This window comes from Bos indicus x Bos taurus, chromosome 10 (assembly GCF_003369695.1).
Source record: "Bos indicus x Bos taurus breed Angus x Brahman F1 hybrid chromosome 10, Bos_hybrid_MaternalHap_v2.0, whole genome shotgun sequence".
Lineage (NCBI taxonomy): Eukaryota > Metazoa > Chordata > Mammalia > Artiodactyla > Bovidae > Bos > Bos indicus x Bos taurus.
The window spans coordinates 71,528,242-71,549,187 of NC_040085.1; the positions used below are offsets into that span (position 1 = coordinate 71,528,242).

The window sequence follows — 20,946 nt, forward strand, 5'->3', positions numbered from 1 at the left end:
TCTATCTCTAGCTGATTCTCCTAGTAGTCCCCATGAAGTACTTAAGTGGGCCTCCCAGGAAGCATCTGGAATGCTGGGGAAGCTTCATGTCCTCTTACACTCTTTTTTTTCTGCAGGAAAAACTTTAGGCCCAGGGGATCTCTTCAGTACAGCACTGCACTGAGCTGGTGAGGGTTGGGGTCGGGGAGGTGGTCAATGTGAAATCACTCCTCTTGCTCTTCTAATGCCCCTTTTCTCAGCTTTTATGGTTGAAGGGGATACTTCATACTCACCCTTTCGTTCTGGGATCTTTAAAAAGGTATCTAGTCTGTGAATAGTTGCTAGTTACTCTCTTCCTGAGGAGTACTGAAGCCAAGAATCACCTATTTTTCCCTCCATCTTTCTCCAGATTCCAGTTTTATTAAACCATTGTTTCATAAGCTTTATCAGGGTTTTCATGTGTTTTTGTTGTTGTTGTTCAGTCGCCAAGTCATGTCTGACTCTTTGTGACCCCATGGACTGCAGCACACCAGGCCTCCCTGTCCTGGGTTTTCACTTGTTCCAGCCTTAATGATAAATCTGACTTCTGTTACTTCATCTTGGCCAGAAGATATTCTATATATCTTTTTGCACAGTGAATGTAATCAGATCAGATCAGATCAGTCGCTCAGTCATGTCCGACTCTTTGAGACCCCATGAATAGCAGCACGCCAGGTCTCCCTGTCCATCACCAACTCCCGGAGTTCACTCAGACTCACGTCCATCAAGTCAGTGATGCTATCCAGCCATCTCATCCTCTGTCGTCCCCTTCTCCTCTTGCCCCCAATCCCTCCCAGCATCAGAGTCTTTTCCAATGAGTCAGCTCTTCGCATGAGGTGGCCAAAGTACTGGAGTTCCAGCTCCTTCCAAAGAAATCCCAGGGCTGATCTCCTTCAGAATGGACTGGTTGGAAAAACATTCAATTACCTAAATATTCAGGTAAAGAGATTGTTCTTACAGATTTACTCTTTTCTGTATGGGATTTGGAAAGAAAAGCCCTTATTGTGTTCATTTTTTTGCATTGAGTTTTCTATTACTTTTTTTTTTTTTGTAGTTCTTTTTTTTTAATTTTTAAACTTTACAATATTGTTAATTTAGTTTTATTTTATTTTTTAACTTTACAATATTGTATTGATTTTGCCATATATCAAAATGAATCCGCCACAGGTATACATGTGTTCCCCATCCTGAACCCTCCTCCGTCCTCCCTCCCCATACCATCCCTCTGGGTTGTCCCAGTGCACCAGCCCCAGGCATCCGTTTCTAGTTTATAAACCATAACTAGTTTATCCATAGTTGGATTACATTATTACATATAAATCACTAATTCTTTTCTGTTCTATTAGAATTAGATCGGATTTAATGCTTAATGGAACTCTGCTGGAAAGACCTTATGCTGTTTTTCCATGCCTGTTTTCCCCTAACATTATTGCATAAAGAAATGAGATAAAAAGGAGAACCTGGACATATCTTTCTATTGACTGAAATTTTGTATCACTAAAATGTATTCTGGAAAAGGACATCCTAATCCTATGGTATATTGCTGCCATAATAAATTACAAGAGGGGGTAATTTTATTTTATTTTCAAATTATTTCCTACAAACCAGCCATCTAATTCGGAAAGTGGTTAAGAGCCAAGTTTTAAAAATTATGTACCAGGAAATGCCTCATTTATGAATGTATACGTATTTGTGCTCATAAATTGGGTAATTGTGCACCTAACAACTCTCTTCATTTTACCATTATTCTGTTGTTTGTATACAAATGAGGCTTCTTTTAATTCAAATTCTGTAGCCTGGAACATTCACGATTAGTGGATGACTATCATTTCTGCTTCTATTCAGTGTTAATGCATACAATTTCATGTGAAATTATAGAATATTTTATTTACTCTGGTATAACTGTAGCTTCCCTGGTGGCTCAGACGGTAAAGCGTCTGCCTGCAGTGCAGGAGACCCAGGTTCGATCCCTGGGTTGGGAAGATCCCCTGGAGAAAGAAATGGCAACCCACTCCAGTACTCTTGCCTGGAGAATCCCATGGGCGAAGGAGCCTGGTAGGCCACAGTCCATGGGGTCACAAAGAGTCAGACACGACTGAGCAACTTCACTTTTTCTTTCTTTATAACTGTAACAAGAGCTTCTTTACTAAGCATTCATTCTGAAGTTAATTTGGCTTTGTCTGTTATATAAAAATGCTAGAAAAGGTATTGAAGTTTTATATTACTTTTTTCATCAGGTTGATATCTAAATTTAAGTTCTGTCAAGTATAGTCTAAAAATTGGAATGATTGCGATGGTACAAATTAGTATCCCAGGCATTTTAAGGTTACAGCTCATCTCTAAAATGACTGAGCCCAGATAGAGTAGTCCTGATAAGGCTTATTGACAGACACTGTGCTAGCTATTTAGAGACATTTCATCATTTAAATAGATTATAGAAGAAAAAATCAGCCATTTTTTAATCTCAATATTTTTCCAAAAGTATATATACATATTTATATATATGTGTGTAAATACATGTGTATGTATTAGTTTCCTATTGCTGCTGTAACACATAACCATAAACTTCTTGGCTTAAAATAGTAGAAATTTATTATCTTACAGTTTGGGAAGTCAGAAATGAGTTACATGGAGCAAAACCTAGGTGCCTGTGGGGCCACATTCACTAGAGAAACTCCAAGGGAGAATCTGTGTTCTTGCCTCTACCAGCTCCTAAAGATGCCTTTCTTGAATTTGTTGCTCATGACCCATTCCTCTATCTTCAAAGTAATAGGTATGACCTTCTCCTCTTTTGTAATAAAATTTCCTTCTACTCCTCTCTTACAAGAACACTTGTGGTTACAATTTATGGCTCACTTGGGTAATCCATGCCTATTTCCCCTTCTCAGGATCCTTAATCACACAGTTTTCTGTCACCTAAGATAGTATTACAGATTCCAGGATTAGGATGTGAATAGCTTTTATGGCAAAATTGGAGTATAGAATACTGTCAAAAGTCACATAAAAACAAAATATGTTAGAAATAAGTACAGTTTAGAAAAAAGTTGTACAGGTTGATAATATAAGCAGGAGTTCCTCTGCTATGTTCCAACATTTTATGTTGTTGACTGGTAGTTTTCATTCCTGACATAAACAGGACATTAACTGTCAGGTGTTTTTTCTGGTATTCTTCATCTTCTATTCTTGTCTTTCCCTTCCTTATACAACCAATGCTTAGTAATCTAAGGTTATAAGTTCATGAACTGGAGCACAGGTTTACATGGCCTGATATTGTGATTAATTTAGAAATAATTTGCATTTGATATTTGAACATAGACATGTTTTCAGTTACAAGCTTTTGTACTCCTTTTAAGCCTTTTTGTCACCCTGTCCTTGAATTTTGTTGTTCTCAACACTAGTGAAAGAATTGATCACTTTGGCACTAACGGTGTAATTCAGAGTAGTATGATGAGTTTTTAGGAGACAGTTCTAAAGGTTCCTTAATTCTTCAAAGATCATACATCTCTGAGCTAGATTATTTTTTTCTGTGTTCAGTATCATTCCAGTGTTTATGTCTTACCCTTACCTTTGAAGAGAAAATTTCATTTGGTACTTCTAATATGTGTTACGGTCCAGTGACTTCTAGAGTTACCAATAAATACGTTTTAGCAAAGTAAGCATGTATTTTCTTGCATAATGTATAAGCTAAATGTTTACGTTTCCTTCCTTGAACTACAGAATACCAGAAGGCCCCATTGATCAGGGGCCAGCTTCAGGAAGGATTCGTGCTTTAGAAGAGCAGCTTGTGAAGGCCAAAGAACAGATTGAAAATTACAAGAAACAAACTAGAAATGGTAGGTAATCATACATTGTTTCTCCTCTTCAATATACTGATATTAGTACATATAATTGAAAGTTTCCTTTCATCAGAATGTTAGAAATGCTAATACTCTCCATTGCTTGACAACAGGTTTGGGGAAGGATCATGAAATCCTAAGGAGGAGGATTGAAAATGGAGCTAAAGAGCTTTGGTTTTTTTTACAAAGTGAGTTGAAGAAATTAAAGAATTTAGAAGGAAATGAACTCCAAAGACATGCAGATGAATTTCTGTCAGATTTGGGACATCATGAAAGGTACTTCATTTACATTTCATTTGGGATTTAGTAAAGATTATAATCTAAGAATGGGAAATGGAAACCCTTGTTAATTTCCCTGCTGAATGGCAAATGATATCTTCCATGCTGGGAAAGATTGAGGGCAGGAGGAGAAGGGGACGACAGAGGATGAGATGGTTGGATGGCATCACCGACTCAATGGACATGAATATGGGTAAACTCTGGGAGCTGGTGATGGACAGGGAGGCCTGGCATGCTGCGGTTCATGGGATCGCAAAAAGTTGGACATGACTGAGCGACTGAACTGAACTGAATGTTTAGAAGCAGTAGAGTGCCTGAGGGCTCAGTGGACGATAATCACTGAATGTAGTTCATCACCAGAAAATATTATTTTAAATGAATTTCTAGAAATCTTTATGCCCTGAATAAACTCCAAAGGTAGTGCTCAGTCAGCTAGCAGTACATTAAAATATCTTCCTTTAAATCTCCTTGTTATACAACTGACATTTGGAGCGGAGTGTGCAGTTTACATTATAGTACATTCATTGGAACACATACTAAGGCTGGCAGTTATGTTTTGAATTGAAACACTGAAAACTTCAGCAACTTTTTAAGATTTCTAGTGAAAGGTTAATAAGTTTTTGATAAAAAGGAGCATTCTGTTAATTGCTCTTCCATTTAGTTGCTAGAAAGAAGAACCTAAAATCTGCCTAGTTAAGTTTGTTTCTCCTGTTTGCATATTTCTGAAAATGTGGAGTTTATCTTCCGTGGCAAAGGACACATTTTGGTCTGGTGTGTTCATGCAGAACAAAATGTATCTGAGAATCTTTATAGATATGTAAAACCTGTCCGTAGGCCTATTATATTTGCAAGTCTATATTCCCAGTGGGATTCTGATGGCAATTACTGTCTCATTAGTGAACAATAAAAGAAAAATTGTTGTATTAACACAGCCTACCACTGTGAAGAGGAAAAGAATTACCCCACAACCTAGAGATTCATATATATTAACATATCAGCAATATTGTAGTTATTTTAAAATATTGCTTTGCTGTTTTAAGTGAAATTACAAATAAAATCTGTCAGTTTATTGGAATCATTTTAGTATTAGTGAATCTACAGCAGTTTAAGATAGCATAAATTTCAATGGCATTGATTTACTAGGCCACAGATTCAGCAGTCCCTTTGAAATTTTTGCCTAACTTGCAGTCAGGCCATACTTAGACCTTTAAACCAAATATGGACTGATTCTGTCCTTAAAGCTTCTCCACCCTAAGCTGATTCTGGGCACCATGGTTCTGTTATTTGGAGCTTTGTGCTTGTGTGCTTTGCTAACTGCAGTTTTTTAGGAAAATGCAGATCTGAAGAGGATTTGAGTTGGGCAGACTATATGGTATTTTAAAGGATAAATTTTGGCTCTTCTGATATAATATTTAAAGTTTGAATGATTTAATTACTTGAAAATTTCATTTTTTCAGTTCAGTTCAGTAACTCAGTCATGTCCGACGCTTTGTAACCCCATGGACTGTAGCACGCCAGGCTTTCCTGTCCATCACCAACTCCCAGAGCTTGCTCAAACTCATGTCCATTGAGTCAGTGATGCCATTTTATTTTTTTTCCTTTTCCAAATTAAAATAATTATTTAAAAATTATTTTGTGCTTAGGTTCTGTGACTGTATGTAGGAATTGAAAAAATATGTGGAAATAAAAAATTTTGGGCCCTGAAAAGTTGATGTAAATCAGTGTTAATTTTTTTGTGAGTTGAGTTCAATCTTAAATACATTTTGTTTCTTGACACCGCCTTTTAGTAAATGTTAAGTAATAATATTTTGCTGAAAACAAAAGGAAAGAGACCCAAAATACCCAGTTTCTTTTGCTGTCTTACGCAGAACTTATAATGAACTTGGGATACAACTTCACAGGGTGGTAATTTAACTCCAGGCAGCCAAATTAGAATGCCGTATTACAAATAATGGACAAAGGACAACCAAAAATTAGAGAAATAACCTTTAATGAATGTACGAATAGAGAGGATTTGTATGTATGTAGCATATGCTGTCTTACTGTTAATTTCCAAGATGTTTAAGTATAAGAATTAAAATAGACCTTTGTCTCTGGTGATTTTAACATTACACAAAATCCCCATTTTCTTTTTATGCTGTCCCAAATTATAGCATACAAGTGGTCTCTGGACTGAAAGTCAATGTTCTCTGAAAAATTAGTTAGAGGTTAAGTTTTATTGTTCAGATTTCCCTTTGAATCACTCATCATTTTTTGTTCAGAAAGACATCAGTTATAGTGAAATTACTTATGGGCTTTTGTTTTTTCAGAAGGGCTTTCTTTATGTCTTAAAATTTTGTTCTCATAGAAACTGATATCCTTTTTTTTTAGTTTCTAAATCAACTTTATTGTGTCATAATTTATTTACAATGAAATGTACATAATGTAGTCGATAGTTCTGTGGGTTTTGACAAATGCTCCTAGTTTTATAACCATCACTGCAATCAAGATACAGAATTGCTACTGCCCTAGGAAAATTCCTTCTGCTCCTTTATAGTCAGCACCCTCCCACCCCCAACTCCAGTCCCTTACAGTCACCAAATCTGTATCTGTCCCTATAATTTTGCCTTTTCCAGAATTTTATGTAAATGAAATCATCCTATGTAGATTTTTGAGAGTGGTTTCTTTCACTTGGCATAATGCATGTGGGATTCACACAGGTGAGAAAAATAGAAGCCACAGAACTTGGTGACTGATCCAGGGTACGGAGATGGGGGACTCAAAAGTAATTGAAGACTTTGTATTTTGCTGGAAGGATAGCATTCATAAATGGAGATCATTGTTTCTTGTGTAGTAATTTGATTTTTTTCCCTGACAAAGTGTAGTCTCCTGAAGGCTAGAACTCTAAATTCAATACCTTCTCTACCCTGCAGTGCTAAGCACTTATTATTTAGTCTGCATTCAGTAAGTTATGTCTTTTTTATTTAGTATATACATTCTTTGATTATTTCACACTCTACTTTGCACCCTGTGCAAAAACAAAATCCTATTCCATCGAAAGATTTATTAATTTTGTGCAACTAAAGAAAATTATATAACTGAGGTCAGAATATTCTCTTGTAATTGAGAATTGCAAAAGGTATGAAGGGTGAGTTATAGGAGAAAAGTCATTTACCTCTAAGTATAAAGCTAGAAAGCCCCAGTTGATTTAACAGTGGATGCTGCAAAACAGAGTATCTGTTAGAAATCACCGAGTATATAGGGGAGGAATTAGAGGTGGGGATCTAAAGTGTTATCAGAGTCATGCTGAAAGGAAGCCTGTGGGGCCAGAAGAAAACCTGACGTTTTGTATTTTTGTACTCAGTGCCCTTGACTGCATGTTTGATTTACTTTGGAGGATTTAAGTGACCCCTGTATCTAAAAGTAGTCATGAGACTTCAGTTATCCACGAATCACTAAAAATACAGTGTTTCCGATTTGGAGTATAAATCTGATTCTAAGCAATGAAGTATGAACTTTCTTTGAATGTGAATGATAAAAAATAATGTTGCTTACCAAATATATCTGATCATTTGTTTATATTTCATGGGCCCTGTGCTCAGTAATTTTTTAAATGCATCTAAAAATATGTTGAAATTGAGGTGGGTAAAAAACCCACTTTGCCTCATCATAAACTTATTAGGGTTGTTAGAGTCAGAGAACTAGTTTAGATTTAATGTTTTATTCCATAGTGCTACTCTTCCTTGAAAGAAGAGGAGAAAAAGTAAAATGAATATGGAACATTATTTTCTTTTGATGACCATGAGCTCTTGGTTCCAATCTATTTATTTTACAGACACAACTGGAAATTCAGTTTAATATTGAAAAGGAAAAAATATGTATCCTTTGTTGTTTTTACACATTTTTTCATACTCAGCTTTTATTGTCTCTTAGGCCTTATAGTTTAATATGATAAGTGAAATTGCACATCTGTCATTTTAATTCTTAAAAAAGTAATATACCATACTGAAAGTATATAAATCAGAAGTCCTTTGGTATATGTTTATTAGTGTATATTAGATTTCTTTTTATTTGTGTGAACAATATGAATGGTTTATAGCAATGTTATTATGGAAAGTATATTTTAAACAAGTCAATTCTAAGAGCAGAACTCCTTATTCAGTGAATAAATTTCCTAGAACCCTAATATAAAACACTGAATGTTGAGTAAATCACAAATATTGCTAATGTCTTCAATTGTCATACTAAGTAGAAAAATTTTAATTTCTAAACATTTTTAACTCGTAAAGTCATGGTCATAGAGATTATGAAGATATTTGAAATTCAGTGCTTATCATCTGATAAATAGAGGCATATCTCACAACAGTCTCTTCTCAACATATAGGTAGGTAAATTAGAAAGTCAGTGGGGAAGTCACTTGTTGTGTGCCAGTTGTTAAGAATTTTTGTGTGTCGTCATTACCCTAGTCTTTTTCCAGCTTCAGCAAGGTATCAAGAGCAGCTGGAGGGCGTCTTAAAACAGGGATTACTGTATCCCATCCTCAGAGTTCCTGATTTAGTAGGTCTGGAGTGGGCCCGAGAATTTGCATTTCTAACATCTTCCTAAGTGATACTGTTGGTCTTTGAGAACAAAGGCTTTACAGAATCCCTGGTTCTCTTTATTGGTTCACCACTGATATAGGCTATGTTAAAGTGAAAGTGAAGTTGCTCAGTCGTGTCTGACTCTTTGCGACCCCGTGGACTGTAACCTACCAGGCTTCTCCATCCATGGGATTCTCCAGGCAAGAATACTGGAGTGGGTTGCCATTTTCCTTCTCCAGGGTATCTTCCCGACCCAGGGATTGAACCTGGGTCTCCCGCCTTGCAGGCAGATGCTTTAACCTCTGAGCCACCAGGGAAGCCCAGAGGCTGTGTTAAGTTTCTTGGAAAAATCGCATGTCTCCATAGGTTGGTGCGCCTTATCAGTAAACTGTGGGGGAAAAAAAAAACTCTTCCTTTGCTCCCCACTTGATGCTGTTTCTTTTAGTGAGAGGACCATATTTCTTTTCTAGAATGTAGCTCTCATTGTTCATTACTCAAAATACCTACCATTAATGCAGCCTGGATTCCAAATATCATGTGGGTTTTAGCTCTCCTGAGATTTTTAGCAAAATGCTATTGACCTGATTAGCCTATTACTTGGGAGCTAGTAAATTAATAATATTCTTTGACTTTTAGGAGTTTTTATTTTTTAAGAATTTAGAGGGGCTGATGGTATAATAAATAAATACAGAGTAGAATATTATTATTACCTGGTATATTGATCTCAAGCATTAATATCATTTCATCTTTCAGTTGATCATTCTAATGATTATATGTGACCATGCTTCATAGTAATACCATCGCATTTACTTGATGCTTCTGATATCATTGATCATGAATTGACCCTGGCCTCTTTGAAATAGCAAGAGGGAAATCAGCCGTTTAGAATGGTTATTTTTGTCATTATGACTTGATTATTTATGTAGTAGTTTTAAGTGCTTGGATTTATGATTTTTTAGATTTGGCCCTTAGTTTCTGAGGATATCATGAAAAGTTTTATCTTACCACCCTTTTTGCTTGTTCAGAAATATATTTCACTTAATCATTGTTGCTTTGGCTCTTTTTGTCATCTTTATGGCACCAGACACCAGTTTATGAAGTAGTTAACTGGAGTTGCTTCTTTCTTATTTTAAATCATACCAATTATTAAAGGATAGGAGGTTTCACAGAACTGATGAGCTATTTCTCAATTAAGTTGACTGAAACTATTCAGAAGCAGCCTAGTGAAGTAGCAGTCTCATTGCTCCTGCCTGGTTTGTATCATCTCATTACCAGTAATTTGTAAAGCAGCTTTGCTAAGGCTGAGAACAGCTATGTTTCCCAAATGATGAATGATACTTACGACTAAGCTGATTAGCTTTTTGCTACTGTAGGGGAATATGGAACAAAAATACTTCAAATCAGGCAAGGGGTGCGATATCTGACTGGTTATAGGGGAATGTTGGTAGGTTAACATCTCACAGGTTTATTTGATCGGCATTGCTAGTCATAACCATTGTGGTCCAATAGCTTGTTTTGTTTTCCTCTCTTTATAAAGTAGACTCTCTTCAACTGTCTTTGAAAGGTCCAAGAACTGAAATTTTCATTCTTGAATAGTTTTGTGAACCTTCAAATCTATCATTCTTTGTGCTTTATTTTATTATATACATACTTAATTTTTTTCACATGTGTTTTGATTCTTACATGAAGCTGGAATGTAGTAGATATTCTTTCTCCAGTTTTTAGTCTCTTTAGGCAAAACGTTTTTGTATGATTGTTTTCCTACTAAGGAGTTTAGTGATACTAAATATCACTAGATACTATCCAGTGATACTAGAACATTCCTCTTAATGTCCTTGGACAAAGGGAGACATTGTCATATGAAGTTACTCTTATTCGGCTTGTTACTGAATTTCTATCCGCCAGATTGTGATTCTCCATCTTCTGTAAGGGAACATTCTGTCCTGAAATAAAATTTGCATTGGAAGGAGAATCTGGTGGGAAAGTGTGTCTTATCTAGTGGCCCTAACTCTTGTTTTGCCTGTCCCCACCTTACTTCTCCTTGGGTGTGGTTTCCAAGCTCAAAAATTTTTTTGACATTAAAAATACTTAACTTACTAAGGATATCCTATGTGCCAGTCACTGCAATAAAGGCTCTCTATTCGTTTTCTTATTTTATCAACATAACAGGAGACACGAGACACAGGTTTGATCCCTGGGTCAGGAAGATACCCTGGAGAAGGAAATCCACTCCAGTATTCTTGCCTGGAAAATTCCATGGACAAGGAGCCTGGCGGGCTACAGTCGAGGGGTTGCAAAGAGTCAGACATGACTGAGCACGCACGAGCAATACTATGTGGCGAACCTCCTTATTTTATAAAAAAGCTGTACTCAGGCCTAGAGAATTTAGATAGCTTATGCAATTAAGTAGCAGAGCTGTTCTATGTAAATTTCTTTCTCTTAATTGCTAAATACTTCTCTGAGCTTTATTTTTCTCTTCCACACATGGAGATATAATTCCTGCAATAGTAGCATTGTGATGATTAAATGTGGGAAAATAAATAAAACGCTTTCCACAGTCACTAACACATTGTAGAATCTGGTAGACTGTAGTCAGACCTGCCCAAGGAAAGTCCCACAGAGGATATATATAGAAAATTCCTAGATCCTGCAAGGACGGCACCATTAAGGGGAGATTGTCACAGTGCTAACAGGAAGAATTTCAGGGTCTGAAACCTAAACATAAGCCTAATGGAGCTCACTCACCAAACAGCATAATTATTGCCCTGTGTTTTTATTGCTGCCCTTTGGGACTCCCCTCTGCCTGTGTGGGCTGTCTGAATGGCGGTATTCTAAAATTCCTCCTGAGACAACATGGGAGGCAGTGGGAACACTGTCTGCCTTTCTGCCTGCTGCTCACAGTTTTATCCTTTGCACTGTTTGCTTCTGCCCCAGGAGCAAACCCAAGTGTTGCCCCTGATGCATATTCACCTGTGGATTAGGTTTCATGGTGTACCCTCCCTTAGTCACATTTGCTTTCAGTTCAGTTCAGTTCAGTCGCTCAGTCGTGTCCGACTCTTTGTGACCCCATGAACCGCAGCCTGCCAGGCCTCCCTGTCCCTCACCAACTCCCGGAGTCCACCCAAACCCATGTCCATTGAGTCTGCCATCCAACCATCTCATCCTCTGTCGTCCCCTTCTTCTCCTGCCCCCAATCTTTCCCAGCATCAGGGTCTTTTCCAGTGAGTCAGCTCTTCACATCAGGTGGCCAAAGTATTGGAGTTTCAGCTTCAATATCAGTCCTTCCAGTGAACACTCAGGACTGATCTCCTTTTAATAAATTCCAGTTCCTTCACCTTGGGCTTTTCTTGCTTGAATTACATCTTCTGTGCCAGCCGTCTGGGAGAGTTTCCCTCTCCGGCATTTTGAATCTGGTATAAAAAATACTCTGCTTGTGGTTCTTCATTGGCATAATTGACAAAGACCTGAACATTTAAAAACAGTTTTGTGAATATTAATATGTATAAAAATAGGAAAATTAACAGCAAACATAAAGAATATAAATGTAGACCAGCTTTGGAAGAAGGGTTTGATATTTGTCAGCTATGATTTTTGTCGTATTCTGTCATAGCTGACAAATATCAAACTCCTGCTCTTAGAGTCACAGATGTTTGTCTGGCCTGTCACTTATCTTCAGATGTGTGTATTCCACCCTCAAATGACCAGTGCTGTTCTGCTGGTCCTTTGCCTGGATTTGTAGTGATATTTCCCAGACTTTAATACCTCAGGACTTTAGATTCATCATCCACCTCCTAGATTTTTGGTAATCTTCATAGTCAAAACTGAGTCAGCCAGATTATCCCAGCTTTTGAGACACTTCTAAGAGATTTGATTTTAGGATGGAGTCACTGAAAATCCAGAATTTCTGTGGAGTGGTTTTCAGACATCATGTTTCCCGGTAATGGGCTGGGAAACTGAATCTTTCTATTTGATTATCCTCATGTCTTTGGCTAACAGGTGACAAATTTTGCAGGATGGTAACTTCTAAACATTATTGGATTAGCAAAGAACTACAGTTGACCCTTTAAAAAATGTGGAGGTTTGGGACACCAATCCATTGCACAGTCAAAAATTCACATTTTGACTTCCCCAAAATGTCACTAATAAATAGCCTTCTGTTGACCAGAACCCTTACTGATAATGTAAACTGTTGATTAACCCATGCTTTGTATGTTGTGTACCAATATTATGTAGTCTTACAATTAAGTATACTATAGAAAAGGAAATGTTATTAAGGAAATCATAAAGAAAATACATTTAAAGTACTGTACTATATTGATACCAGAAGTTTATGTCCTCTGTTTACAAAATGAATTGTCTCTCAGTAGCTTCATCTATACTGTTTTATAAGATACAAAACACTATAGGTATTATACATATTATAGTAGAAAGCAAAAATGAAAAGATAGCATAAAAATTCATTTATTTACAGCTATAACAATATATGTATTATACCTGTATCAACAATGATTGCTTTAAAGGAGGAATATAATCAATATAATTACTTTGTGGTAGCCTAGACTATACACTAATAAATGAATTGTTATAAAATTTTTATAGCAAACAGTTTTACAGTCATATACATAACACAGTATTAGAAATATTACATTTTTTAAAAAACCTATGATAATAGGCTAATATGCAGTTACTCTAATTATGAAGAAGGAATACTCTATAATAATATAATTCTTTGAAAGCAAAGTTATGAAACAGTAAGAAAACTAGCACATTGTTAATTTTATATTAAATATCATTCACTTTATGCCTATGTAAGCACCTATGAGTACCAGCATATATTTTACACATTTATGATACATCTTTTTCTCAATTTTTTTTTGTTATTTCCATAGTACGTGGTTCATCTGTGAGTTTTTTCAAATCATCTCAAATCTGAAAAAATTTTTTCCAATATTTATTTTTTAAAAACTGCATATAGCTAGACTACTTGCACAGTTCACATTGTGTTGTTCAAGGGCCAACTGTAGGTTGAATTTAAAGTCATTTCCTGGACTTCTCTTCTTTACGTGATGTGCATGGGGAGGCCAAGAAAAAATGATTTACAAAGCAAGCTCAAGTTAGTTGACTATAGAAATAGAGTGACTTATTTTGTGATTCTGACTGCATCATCATAAAAAATTAGTGTCCTTTTTTTTTGGTCTTTGGTCTTCTAGTTATGAGACTGGTTATTCCACTTTCTTGACAGAGATTGAGATGAATATGAATAATTGATTGCTAAGACTTAGTACTGATGTAGCTTGGTAAAAACATTCACTTTTATGTTTTCTAACTTATTAAAAAATACAGAGATCAGCTTTCATTCCCAGTGGTAAAGTAATGATTACTGTGACATGAAAGCATAAACCATGCCAATTTTTATATTTCAAAGAATTTTCCCCTCTAAATTATACCTAATGTAGTTTTTACCTGCTTGAGACTGTATGGTGATTGTCATGGAATGTATTGCTATTTGTTTGTGTGTATGTTTATTTTTAATGTAACGCCATCAGAGCATATTGAATTTCCTTTATTCCTTTGACATTTGCTGATAGACTGGTTATTTATCCTGCTGTATTATTACCTCTCCAGAAACAACACTGTTATTTAAAGTTGAGATTTGCAATAAAAGTTGTGATTACTCCTATTTAATGGGTAGGAAAAAGCAAATGACCATGTTTGGATATGATGAAACCTATGAAATGTAAAAAATAATATGACAGTAATGGAAAAGAGGCCTTATAAAACTGAGAAAATAATTTAAATAAAATTCAAGAGCCCTATAACACCATTATAGTTAAAGACATCTCCTGTTTCCATGATCAAGTCACACAATTTCATATGAGTGGTGACTTTTCCCCTAGCAACTATAAAATGCTACATGATAGTCCATAGGGGCCTCGGTTTGGTAATCTGAAGAAAACCTGAACCTCTGTTCAGTGTATAAGACTGTAAGTTAATTTCTTAGGGAGGCATTAAGTTGTAGATATGGTTTTTCCAACTAAAATTGCTCTTTCAATGAAAAGAAGTGTTTTGAATCTTTAGGTTGGAATAATAAGTATAAAAATAGATAAAGCATCACATATTAGATTCGTGCCCTATTTTAAAAGGGTAAACATGGAAATAGTCAAGCTGTGAAGTGTCCTGTGCATGAATAATGTTGACACATTGAACAAATGCCTGAAATGGTTCACAGATGACCCTGTTATTCCAAAGCATTGTATAAAACTGTTCCACTCTTAGTTGGGTGAATATTCTAAACTGTAGCTATGATTTTGCATTTTTATGTGTGTATTATTAATAGTTTTGCTTTATTCAAAGGGTCTATTACCAGATATTCTCTGTTTATTATATGTAGTTCTGATAGTTTTCTATGACAGTAAATAGAACTTTAATTTTTCCAGTGGGCTGCCATTTTTTATTCCCAAATGGTTTATCATTTAGTTAAGAACCAGGAATAAAAGACAACTGAGGCTGTCATATACTCCTACAGAAGTCACAGTTGTTAAGGGCTGGTTTCAGTATCTGTTAAATGAGTCCTTACTGATCAGTCCCTTTCTGCAGGGTGCTATAAAGCACTGACTATTGGGTCATTTTTCTGACTGGCCGTTAGTCCCACAAATACTGTCATCCTCATACCCAGTGGGTCCTTCCTCTTAGTTGTAGAATCATTCGTAGGTCCTCCTCAGACATGGGCAAAATCTCTGAAGCAACTCTCTGAGTCATTCTAGCATAAATAGCAATGTCTTAGTGTATTTGGGTTACTGTTACAAAAATACCACAGATGCATAGCTTATGAACAACAGAGATTTATTTCTCACAATTCCGGAGGCTGAGAGGTCCTAGATCAAGATACTGGCTGATTTGGTGTCTTATAAGTGACCTCTTTCTGCTTTATAGAGAGTGCCTTCTCACCATGCCATCAATGTGGCAGAGAGGCTAGAGAGTTCTGTTGTGTCTGTTTTATAAGAGCACTAATCTCATTCGTAAGGGCTCCACTCTCATGACCTAAGCACTTCCCACAGGCCCGACTCTTGAGTACCATCACACTGGGCATGGGGACCGCAGATGTTCAGTCTGTAGCAAGCGACCACCACATATATTATTACTTTGTTCATATTATCATTAATCCTTTAAAAAACTATGGCAGGTATTAAAAAACTATATGGCAGATATTATAATACTTATTTTAAAATGAAGTAACTATTTCTCAAAGATGTCAAAAAAAAAAAAAAAAAAAAGCTAGTAAGAGGTAAACCCCAAACTGAGAGACCTGTCTGGCTCTCAAAGCTTTTTCTCCTCTGATTTGGAATCTTTCTGATTTGCATATTTACAATGAATGGTGTCCACATTTTTGCACTCTGGACCCCTTACTTTGATATTTGTTGTATGTGTAACATAAAAAATACGTGTTAATATTGTTTATGTAATCAGCAAGGCTTCTGGTCAATAGTAGTGCTATTAATAATTAAGCTTTGGGTGAATCAAAAAGTTGTATGCATTTTCAACTGTGTGTGGCATGGGTACCCCTAATCTCTGAGTTTGTCAAGATCCAACTGTGTACTATTCTGATAAATAGAAATAAATGTCTAATTTTATAATTTTCAGAAACAAATAGAACATACTTAATAAGCATTCTCTAAATGGAAGAGTTCATATAAAATATGGTGAAGGAGTATAAGCTGGAGTTATAACTAGTTAAGGATTATCCCCAGAAGTTCTCTAGCACAAAATTGGATTTGTGAAATATAAAAATTATCAATATTATCTCATCCAAAATTCTTGAAGAGTTTTTTTGCTACTTTTTCGTTTAATTTAATTATCTATTCAAAAATGTCTACTGGGCATTTTCTGTGTGATCAGCACTGTTCTGTAGGCTGATTTGTGGTGGTTGGCGGGTTTAAAAAGTACTCTGCTACCATGGAGCTTAAGTTCTAGAAGGTGGAGGAAGATAATAAAATAAGTAAATGATGTATATTAAAAGATGATAATTGCTTGGAGAAAAATAAAGCAGGGAAGGAAAAGAAGGAAAATTAAGAGATGTGATGGTAACTGGGTGTTGAATTTTTAAGTGAGAGTCTGGAAAGCCTTTTAAAGCAGAAAGTGAGCACAGATTTAAACGACATTTGGGTGAGTCATGTGGAGGATATCTGGGAAAGCAGCATTCCAGGAGCGAGAAGAGCAAATGCAAAGGCCCTGAAGTAGGAACAAGGCTGACATGTTCTGGGGTTAATAATAAGATTATGTGGCTGAAATAGAGTCCACAGTGAGGACAGTAGTAGGAATGAGATCAAAGAGATAAAGGAGGCCTTATTGTCTGGGGCCTTGTAGTTCAAAGTAATAACTTCCAGTTTGATGAAGTGAGATGAAGAGCCAGTTCATAAGTGCAAAGATATAACATCATTTGACTGGCATTTTGACAGGATCTGGCTGCTGCGTTGAGAATAGACTGTAGAGATTGGCAAGGGTGGAAGCAGGGAGACCTGTTCAGAGGTTACTGTAACAATTTAGGTGAGAAGATGGTGGCTCAGTTGATTGGAGTGCCAATGATAATGCTTGGTCAGAACCTGTTTCAATATTTGCTGATAGGTTGTTGGGGGTTGTTAGAGAAAGAGGAGACTTGCTTTTTACTTTTCTTTATTGGTAAAGGTAAGTCATAGCTTGTATTTAATGAAATGTAAGTAAAACCATCTGCACCAGCCATCAAGTTTCTCTTACCTAGTATACTGAGCATTTTAGTTTACTTTGCAGGAAATTCAGCATGTTTTAATTGACACTACCAATTCTATGCAAGTATCTTACAATCATCTTATTAATTTAGACCAACAATTGTCAAATTATAGGCCAAGGGCCAAATCTGGCTTATAGCCTGGTTTTGTGATTAAAGTTTTATTGAAACATACACACATTTTTTTTTTTTTTCCTGCATATTGTCCATGGCAACTTTCCTGCTTCAAAAGCAGCAGAAACCCAGGAATCCTAAAATATTTACTGTCTGGCCCTTCATAGAAAAATGTTTGCTGACCTTTGGTTTCAACTATTGTGTCAGAATTGTGCCCAGATTTTCCTCTCATCTTTTTCCAAGTATGAAGAGGAAATTTAAGAGGGGTCAGAAAGTGACAATTGAGGGAACAAAATGGTAATATTCAAATACTGGCACCAACGTATTTCTCTCCCTTATGCTAATCTGCCTGTTTCTTTGCTGTGGATATCCACTTCTCCCTAATCTCTGAAGTGCTCTATGTTGAGATATAAGTACACATAACTGGCCTAGGGGAAAAAAAAAGATTTGTTTTTCTCAATAGTAAAGATTTACTGTAGGAATGACTCTTGGATGCTAGAAACTAAATTGTTGAATTTCACAATCTTGACAGAAAATAAAAGACAAGTACCACCATCAGCGTGAGCATCAATCTTTATGAAGAATTTGACTCATCTTATGATTTTGCAAAATCCTGTACAAATGAAGTACAAATAAGTTAGACCCCCATTGTTGTTTGGTTTTTATAGGTCTATAATGACGGATTTATACTACCTCAGTCAAACAGATGGAGCAGGTGATTGGCGGGAAAAAGAGGCCAAAGATCTGACAGAGCTGGTGCAGCGGAGAATAACGTATCTTCAGGTAAGAAGGTTAGGTTAATAAATAAATTCGAGTGAAAAATAGGAGGAGAAACATTAAAACTAAGAGTATTTGTCCATTCACTTTACATATTTATTCAGAAAGACACTATGGCATGCCTTGAATGGAATATAAAGATGGCTAAAACAAGATCCCTGCCCTAACAGGGCTACTTCTGACACACGCACACAGAAAAACTATAGTGCAAGATAGGAAGTGCTGCATATATGAGATATGATGAAATGCTCATTGGAGGAAGATGTCACAGATAGCTTTGTGGAAAAGATATTATTTGACCGAGCTGTAAAGGATAATCATATAGGATTTAGACGTCCAGAAATGCACAACAGTGTACTAGCTATAGCATGCTGTTTGCTGTGCTCATTCGCTCAGTTGTGTCCGACTTCAGATGATGTGAGTAAAGCTCCTACCTGGGAAAGAGCAGTACAGGAACCCAGCGAGAAACAGGATATTTCAGTTTGTCTGGAGTTTTGGTTGTGTGAAAAGGAGAGTTGGTAAAGGGAGGTTCGGGAGCCAGATTGCCGAGGTCCTTTTGTACAGGTTAAGCTTTACGGTACATATGCGGCAAATGGTTGCTGAAAGATTTTATTTATTGCCTAACATCATTATAACAACAAACAGGAAATATAAATCAAGCATAAACTCCAAGTCCCAGGCCCTTTTAAATGTTCTCTCTTCATTTTGTGTGTGTGTTTCCTTCTAGTTCTTACTTACATGCTTACCCAGTCTTAAAACGTTTGTAAAGACAGAACTGATTTACTTTTGAGTTGGTTTTTTTTTTTTTTTTTTTGCTTAATATACCATAAACCTTTTCTGTTTTAGAGTCACAGCCTACTTTTGAAAAATTTGTGTACATAAGAGTATCATAATAAGAGTGGTGCTTTAGTTATACTAATCTGAAAGGTAGAATTTTGCTTGAACTGGATTCATTCGCAGAGACTGGAAGGAGACGGTTTAGGACAGGAGTCCCCAACCTCCAGGGGCTTCCCTGGTGGCTCAGCAGTAAAGAATTTGCCTGCCAATGCAGGAGACACAGGTTCAATCCCTGGGTCGGAAAGTTCCCTGGAGGAGGAAATGAAAACCTACTCCAGTATTCTTGCCTGGAAAATCCCATGGACAGAGGAGCGTAGTGGGCTGCAGTCCACGGGGTCACAAAGAGTTGCACACAACTTAGCAACTAAAACAACAGCAACCCCAACCAGTACCTCCTGTCATTAGGTTAGAAATAAAGTGCACAGTAAATGTAACGTGCTTGAACCATTCTGAAACCATCTCTCCTCCCCCCGGATCCGTGGAAGAATTTTCTTCCACTGAACCAGTCCCTGGTGCCAGAAAGGTTGGGAACCACTGGTTAGGATATAAGGACAATATTGCAGGTGAGAAGTATTGAGGTGTGTGGCAGTTTGCATTGGAAGGGCAGAAGGGAATTTGAGAGAGTTTGGGAAGATCGAATAGATAAGCCTTTCCAAGAGGCTGAAGGAGCAGGAATGACTGGGGTAATGGGGTATTATTAACTGAAAAGAAACTTAAAGTTAGAATGCAGTCATCAGGGGAAAACAATGAATTAGTAAATAGAATTCTGTAACACTCCAAATGCTTGAAGTTGGGATGATCATCCCCATCCATTTCTGGTGATGGTATGCTTTCTGTGTACACTCACTGTTTCCCTTTGAAAATTAAGGCGTCTTATAAAAGCAAAATAATAGCCAGTGACTTTATTTTGTATATTTTAAGATGCATATTTTCCTACACTTAAATAGGAAAAAAGTAGAAAATCAAGTGCTTCAAGAGATCATTAAAAACAAAACTGATCTTGGCATGCTCTCTTGTCTCATGCCCCCATGGCCATTCATCAGAGGTGTCTGTAGAATGAACAACACTTGCCTCCTGTAGGGAAGAGGTAATTATCTCCTATCAACTAGAACCTCATTCAATGAACTATAAACAGCTGGTGGTGCAGAACTCTCATCCTCATTTAAAATGGAAATAACTATGGTTTCTGAGTTTCTTCCATTTCCACATATTCATTAAGTTTTCACCCCACGAAAGTTATATTTAAACTATGATTTGGCCATACTTTAGCTCCCCTCACTGTAACGAGTACCTACCACTTGCTCTAGTTTCTTTTTTCCTCTTGGTTTTTAAGTGGCCAAGTGCTCTCACCAGTAGCATGAAGTCCATCTTCAGTGTGCTGTTTTCAGTGGTTCTGTTTTAGAGAATTTCACTTGTAAATCACTTATAGCAAAACATCATTTCACATGGACCTAACTTTGAATAGGTATTCAAATATTACCTATTTAAAAAATCCTTGCTTTTTTGCTTTTCTTTTGTTTTTTTCTATTGGAAAAGAAAATGTGATTTTTTTTTTAAATATTCAAGGAGATGGGGAAAATCTCAATAGGAAAAAATGTATTTTAGAAAAAAATATTTTTCTTTAATTATTTAATGTATTTATGATCATTTTTTTTTCCATTTTTAAAGAACTGTATTTTTTTACATATTATTTTTTAGAGCTTAAAGTTGCCAGTCACTCAGTCTTCAGCTTCTTTGGATATAGGTGAATAAGCATCCTCTCTCC

The 20,946-nt window shown here is 36.4% G+C and overlaps 1 protein-coding gene and 1 non-coding gene across 7 annotated transcripts in view; both read left to right on the forward strand.

Moving 5' to 3' along the window:
* The window catches only part of FUT8 (fucosyltransferase 8), a 333,890-nt gene that overhangs the window by 213,561 nt on the left and 99,383 nt on the right, over positions 1-20,946 (forward strand). For all 6 annotated transcript variants that reach the window (XM_027554345.1, XM_027554347.1, XM_027554344.1 and 3 more), the window contains 3 exons: positions 3,736-3,851; positions 3,968-4,130; positions 18,236-18,350. In XM_027554345.1, coding sequence (XP_027410146.1) covers positions 3,736-3,851; positions 3,968-4,130; positions 18,236-18,350 — 394 coding nt within the window. The remainder of the gene's footprint in view (positions 1-3,735; positions 3,852-3,967; positions 4,131-18,235; positions 18,351-20,946) is intronic.
* Positions 1,929-2,000, forward strand: TRNAC-GCA. The gene has a single exon. It is a non-coding gene; the product is annotated as a tRNA-Cys (tRNA).